The sequence below is a fragment of the Condylura cristata genome, unplaced genomic scaffold (genome assembly GCF_000260355.1).
Source record: "Condylura cristata isolate star-nosed mole 26May11 unplaced genomic scaffold, ConCri1.0 scaffold00002, whole genome shotgun sequence".
In the NCBI taxonomy this organism is placed as follows: domain Eukaryota; kingdom Metazoa; phylum Chordata; class Mammalia; order Eulipotyphla; family Talpidae; genus Condylura; species Condylura cristata.
This window is the reverse complement of record NW_004567103.1, coordinates 20,364,567-20,371,500: the sequence shown is the minus strand read 5'-3', so window position 1 is coordinate 20,371,500 and position 6,934 is coordinate 20,364,567. Positions and strand designations below refer to the sequence as shown.

Here is a 6,934-nt window from a genome sequence, read left to right as displayed (position 1 = left end):
TAAAATCCCTGGAGGCTTAACCTTGCTACATTTAGGAGGCCCTGCCCACATTATGTTCCCTCCCCCTGCTTGGGATGATTTGAGGGTTCCCCTAATTTATACAGTTCATTAGGAGAACAGGTGGAGCAGCTCACCTTAAAATATCTTGGACACTTTAAGCAGTGAAAGGTGAAACAAGATGAAAAAGCCCAAGGGATAACTTACCAGTCACAGCAACCCAAACGTTCACCGTTCACATTTTTCTTTAAAGACAGAGTACAGGAAATATATTTTCCCAAATTAGACCACACAGTTCAAAGAAATCTGAACCAAGTGGAACTTCATTATAATGCCAACATTAGGACCGTAAAGTACCAAAGCAAAGGTAAATTTTGTTGCCAAAATGCAACAGTTAAAAATTAGGGGGAAATGGCATATAAATTAAAAAGAGTCCCCCCACCCAACCCCCCCAAAAAAAGGCAGTAAGAAACGCAAAATAGAATACTCGAGAGCTGAGCCCCTTTGAGAAGTCCTCGGACAGGCGTCCCTTGAATCTGCCCCTCTCCCCTCCTCAGGGGGCCGAGGAGGGGGCAGGAGGGGGCGTCAGCACCACGGGGGGGGGGATGGAAGTGAGGGGACAAGCTGGCACCCAGACAACGCCCCTCACTGCGGGCCAGGTCCCTGGGCTGCGGCCTGCCTTCTACACGTGCGACAGTGACACCTGCTTGTGGTAGGCGGCGACGGCGGGGCCCGGGGGCCCGGTCCTGCCAGTCAGCGCAGCACTCGCCTCGGCATAGTCCCCTGCGGCCGTGGCGCCCCCGCTCTTGTGGCCCCGTCGCGGACGGCAACAGCAGCGGCTGGTGAAGCGCCGCCACGATTCCACCGTCTTGCCCGACCAAATCCAGACGCCCGACGTGATGCCCACCACGAGGCACATGAAGTACTTGAGCATGAGCACCCAGTACTCGGGCTTGGCGCGCGGCTGGCCGGCGTCGGGGCCCGGGCAGGCGCAGGTGAGCGCGGCCTCCCAGCTCTCGCGGTAGTGCTGCTCGTACAGGTAGCAGGCCACCACGATGCTGGCAGGCACGGTGTAGAGCAGCGTAAAGATGCCGATGCGGATCATGAGCTTCTCCAGCTTGTCCGTCTTCGTGCCGCCCTGCTTGATGACGCTGCGGATGCGGAAGAGCGACACGAAGCCCGCCAGCAGGAAGAGCGTGCCCACCAGCAGGTAGAGCACCAGCGGGCCCAGCACGAAGCCGCGCAGCGAGTTCAGGTTCTGATTGCCCACGTAGCAGATGCCAGCCACCGGGTCCCCGTCCACCGAGCTCAGGGCCAGCGCCGTGATGGACTTGACGCTGGGGATGAGCCACGCGGCCAGGTGGAAGTACTGCGCGTAGCCCGCGATGGCCTCGTTGCCCCACTTCATGCCCGCCGCCAAGAACCAGGTGAGTGACAGGATTACCCACCAGATAGAGCTGGCCATGCCAAAGAAGTAGACCAGCAAGAAGACCACAGTGCACAGCGCAGGGCCCGTCGTCTCGTAGTGGATGTGGCTATGCTCGCGGCTGCAGGCGACACTCGCATGGCCCACGACCAGGCGCACGAGAAAGCCCAGTGACACGCACAAATAACAGGCTGACAGGAAGATGATGGGGCGCTCGGGGTAGCGGAAGCGTTCCATGTCTATGAGGAAGGTGGCCACCGTGGTGGAGGTGGAAATAAAGCACAGCACAGACCACAGGCCGATCCAGAAGGTGGCGAACGTGCGCTCGTCGGGGCTGAAGGACGGCTGGTAGCAGGGCACTGCGCAGTTGGGCACCTGGCCCGTCCGCACCTTGTTGTACAGCGGGTGCGACTCCTTCAGAATGGGCACAAAAGGCTCGCGGCACTTGCACACCGAAGGTCCCCCCGCGGCGCACTCGCTCCCTGGAGCCGGCACCCCGGGTGGGCCCGAGAGGGTGGGCTTGGCCGGGACAGGCCTGGGAGGGGCCGTGGTGGCCTCGCTGCGGTTGTAATCCATGCACAGGACCTCGGCGTCGCGGCCCAGCACCGGGAGGCGGTCGCAGCTCATGCGCTCCGGCCAGGCGAAGCCGTACTGGCGCATGAGCGGCGAGCAGCCGGCTTTGGCGCGCTCGCACACCGAGCGGCAGGGCGGCAGCGGCTTGTGGTAGTCCGGCAGGCAGATGGGCGTGTACATGGAGCACAGGAAGAAGCGCAGGTCCGGCGAGCAGTGGATCTCCACCAGTGGCCAGAACTGGTGCACCTCCAGGCCAGCCTCGTCCTGAGTGTCATGGTTGAACTGGTTGGGCATGTGCGTCAGGTTGTAGCCGATGCCGCGGCACATGGGCACCGTGATTTCCTGGCACACCGGGGCCTTGGAGGCGGCCGCCGCCCGGCCCGCCAGCTGCGCCAGGAGCAGCAGCAGCAGCGAGGGCGGCGCGCACGGGTCAGGCCGAGCCATAGCCCCCTCCCTCCCCTCGCCTCCCGCCGCCCGCGCGGGGCCGGCGCAGGCAGGGGAACCCGGGGCAGGGGCTTCCCTCTCCGCGGACTTGTGAGTGGTTCCCGGACTGGCAACCTGTTGGTTTCTTTTTCTCTTAAAGAAATCCGTCTAGAGATCAACTGCTTCGGCAGCGCTCAGCTCTTCGCCTAGCAGGGCTGGAGAGGGTCGGCGAGGGCTCTGCTTCCAGGGAAAAGTGCTCTCTAAAAAAAAGAAGGTGGGGAAGAAGATTGCAACCACTCCCAATTAGAGGGGCGGCCACGGCTCAGGCCCCGCAAGCGGTCTCCAAATCTGTAAGTTAACCTCTCCCCCCGCCCCCACTCCTGGAACCAAAACTACTGACTCCCCACTGCCCCCTTGCCCCGCCTCCCTTTCCGCTGGGCCCTCCAGGCTGTACCCTGGCGTCAGAGCGTTCAGTCCCCCGGAAAAAGGCAGGGGGGCCGGGAGAAGAATGGGGAGAAGAGGGAAGGCGTTGGCTCTCACCTCCAGATCCGGAGAGAAGCAGATAGTCCACAGCCAGCTGAGTTCTCCGTCCCTGGGACACTCGGTTCAGAAATGCGCCTAAAGCCGGGCTGACACCGGGAAAGTTTGGCGATAGGCTGGGTACTCGAGACGGCGGCACATGGCAGCAGGTGGGGGCGTCTCAGAGAGGGGGTCGCCTCCTGAACGCCACAGGCCGGTCACTCGCCGTCTCCTCCTCCGGGGCCCCCAGCATGATCCGGGCGGGGCAGGGCAAGGGCAGGCCGTGCGTTCCTCCAAGGTCCGGGAGTAGGACGAAGGGCGAGGGCGCCTGGCACCACCTGGGCGAGAGGAAGGCGGTGCGCCAGGGCTGGGGGACCCCGCCGCCTCACAGCCGCGCAAGAAGCCGGCGCTGGCCCCGCGGGGACTGCATGGTGCGCGCCCGCCGCCGCGTCCGGCCCGCCGCTCGCCTCCTCCCCTGCAGGGGGCTCCGAGATCCAGCGGACTCCTGGGGGTGGTGGCGACGCTCCCGGGACGCGCCCGACTCAGCTCCTCCCCCGCGCACTCGCACCCTTTCGCCCACCTCCGGCCGGCACTGAACGACTTGCAGCGGCTGCGGCGGGGGCGGCGGCGATAGAGTCACGGCCGCGGGCTGACTGGCCTCTCCCGCCCCGCCCGGGTCACCTGCCTCTAATGCCCGCCAGGAGGCCCCGCCCCGGCCCCGCCCCCTCGCGCTGGTGCTCGGTTGGTGGGCCGCCCCGCCACGCTCTCCGCGCTTCCCCGCCCACTGCCCCGCGGACTCGGCCTCTCCCCCCCGGCGCCCTCTGGCCCCGCCTGGAGCGGGCAGCCGAGGGACTCGGGCCAATCGCCGGCCGGGAAGCAATGAAGGCGGGGCGAATGCTAATCAAGCCTTCTTGAGACCTGGAGCGGGAAACACTTACTCCGAATCCCTCCCGACATCTCTGCCGGCGCCGGCCGAGCGGGACTCGCTCTCCTGTGATGATCTAGCTTAGGAACCTTTGCTTCCAGGGCGCACCAGGTCTCCTCTCTGCAGCTAAGCATCCTTGCAGAGTCCAGCGCTTGTTTAAAAGAACTGCTCAGAGACTCATTCTTATCCGTGCCACCTGTCTCCTCTCTGCGCTGTCCTCATACCGGGTGAGTTCACGTTCAGAGAAGAGGAAGTACTTACTGAGCCCCTACTGTGTGCCGGCCAGCGTCCCGGTCGCTGACAGCTTAGAAGATCTCCACTTCTTGTAACAGTTCTCTGAAGGAGGTACTCCTTGCACGTGAAGAAAGCGAGCTTTAGAATCTTAACCAAGGCTTTTCCCGAGAAAGCCAAGATCCGGGGAGTCTTGTTCACCTCCCTGTTCCAGGCATCTGGCACGTAGTAGGTGCTCGGTAGCAAACCCAAGACTGGGACCCAGGTAGTTAGTCGAGGCTTGCACAGTTGTAAACGCTCCAATTTCCCTCCCCCCCCATCCCCATGCTACCGTGATCTCCCAGGCTTCAACCTTTATTTTTTTCATTTAACAAAAGTATTTTGAGACAAGAAGGTGCTTTTCTGGTTTTGGGGGTTACTTGAGAGATATCAGTCCTTTATCAGTCCAGGTTTAAAATCTCAGGCAATTCCGAAGCCACCCGCAGAGTGAAGCAGCGCAGACTCCCGGCTCTGTGATCCACTGGGCGCACGTTTCCCCCTTCCCCAGGCCTGCCGGCCGCCTAGCCCCCAACCCGCGCGTCTCTGGGGAACTGGGGCGCCCCGAGCAGCCGGAGACCTGCCGCTCCCCTGACTGCTGGGTCTTACAGTGGCGCTCTCCAGAGAATGGGTTATTCTGGTGCAAGTGTTCAATGTCCTAAAAATGCCTCTTTTTTACATGTTCTAATTAGGTTGGAAGACTGAGGTGTTTAGCATACTTGAAGTTCATTCACACGCTCACAAAGAGGGTTTGAATTGTTTCCTGCTTCCCCCCACCGCTTCCTTCCACTGGGAAGAAGGCGAAAAAAGGCCTGAGGGCCTGGGGCTTGGAGAGTTCAGGACTGCACTGGGCACTGGGATAGACCGTGCTCATTGTCCTCAGTCCTGGATCCATTTGTGGAGACTCGGAGGCTAAATAGCAGAATAACCCTCTCCCTCCTGCTTATCAACAACAATGCTTTGTGGGAAATAATGAAGAATGTGTGTATTCATTCCAAACCTCAACGTTAAAAGAGACACGTGTATCAATCGCTTCACAAAAATCAAAACTATTAATAAAAGATTAAAACGTACATTTTCCACTCCCTGGAATGCTACAGGTGTTCCTATGTTATCTCTTTTGTTTTTTTTTTTTTTGAAATACTTGGCACTGTGGGTCGGCAAACATCCCAGGTTGAAAGTAGTGAGAGTTGAAAAGCTATGGAAGAGCCGTCAAAAAGAAAGGGAAGCCCTCAGCTTGAAGTGTGTGCACCCTGTGAACTTGCCAAAGGGGGGCAGTTTCATTGGGCGCCCTTTATGAGGCGTGTGTCTCACTGGGGCTGGACAAGTGGTGGCTAATGATAAAAAGTATTTAAAGTTGGAGAAGGCTAATCACGCACATTGGAATTTGGCCATAACGTTTGTGTTTTGTCACTTGTTCCGACTCATATGATGGTATCTGCTGGCTTATAAACTTCTTTTTAATCAATAGCAAAATGTTATTTTTGCTTAGAGATCTCTAATAATACTAGTAATGCCAGTATTACCAAAACAACCTATTTTACATTGTATAGCTTGTCATATCTTTGCATTTTTGCTCTTTTTTTTTTTTAACATGTATTACTTCAGTTTGAAGGCAGTTTAAATATGCTGACTGTTTAACCTGTACTAGGCAGGGCACTAAATAATTCATTTACTTTAGCTAATTTAATCCTCATAATAGTATGATAGTCAGATGAAACTAACACCACAATAATTTGCCCGAATTTATATGATTTGCCTTATTTATTTAGTCCATGAAAATGATAGAAATAAAAATGTTCTCTTGAGTCATAATTTATTATTCAAGAAATTAATAACACTTATTTTAAGATGCAACTTTTAAGCATGGAGGTCATTGCCAGGCATTCTTTTTTGTTCATCCACCACTCACCCACCCACTCATCCATCCATCCATCCATCCATCCATCCATCCAAACATACATCCTTTCAAGAAACATCAAATTTCTGAGTTGAATACACTTGAGCTTTATTAAACATATTTTCACAAAGTGAAAGTCAGGAAGTTCAACTTAAGTTATTCAAGATGTGGACAGAAATATTGTGGATAATACTATAAACATTCTATCTAGTGAGTATGTGATGTTTCAAAAGTTTTGCATTAGGTAGTTTTGGATTTTGCACTAGGGAATAGTTACAACATTTTATATCTTACTATGGATTTGTGTTGCTTATCCACATCTCTGTTGAGATACTTGAGAATTCAGTGCTTCAGAAATGAATGGAATAGTATGCTGTACCTAAACATCTACAATAAGTACTTGTGGATAGATGGATGAATAAATGACAACTGAGATGAACTTGTTAAACTTTAGCAACTGGCACTGATTGCGCCAAACTGTTTACTTAAGAGCTTTCACTCTGAGGTTGACCATACCCTGTTCAATGCAATGCAAGTTCAAATCTTGGCCCTGCCTTTACTAATTGTGCCACCATGAGTAAGTCACCTAACAGCTCCAGCCCCATCCTTTATCCTCCTCTGGATAATGGAGAATTGTAGAAAGTTGTCCACCTCATAGACTTGTAATGAAATGTAAACAAAATTAGAGGGCGAGGGATGTGGAACCATGTCTAGTATCTGGCAAGTCTGGGACTTACTAGTTTCTACTGGGGTCCATTCTCTTTTTCCAATTTTCTCTTGTATATTAATTTAATAATGAAAAATTACATTTTTAGATGTACTTTGAGTGTACTTGAGCACACTCTCAGTTTACCAGCTATCTCTAGCACTTTGACATCAGCTACATTTTATGCTAACACTAGGG

At 54.9% G+C, this 6,934-nt stretch overlaps 1 protein-coding gene across 1 annotated transcript; it reads right to left on the bottom strand.

Annotated features, from left to right (window-relative positions):
- Window positions 1–3,404, bottom strand: FZD5 (frizzled class receptor 5). The gene is made up of 2 exons (XM_004674344.2): window positions 2,960–3,404; window positions 1–2,679 (listed from the first exon to the last, which is right to left on the bottom strand). Exon 2 carries the CDS (start codon window positions 2,438–2,440, stop codon window positions 680–682), a length of 1,761 nt encoding a protein of 586 aa, XP_004674401.1. The 5' UTR covers window positions 2,441–2,679; window positions 2,960–3,404; the 3' UTR covers window positions 1–679.
- Between the last annotated feature and the right edge of the window lie 3,530 nt (window positions 3,405–6,934).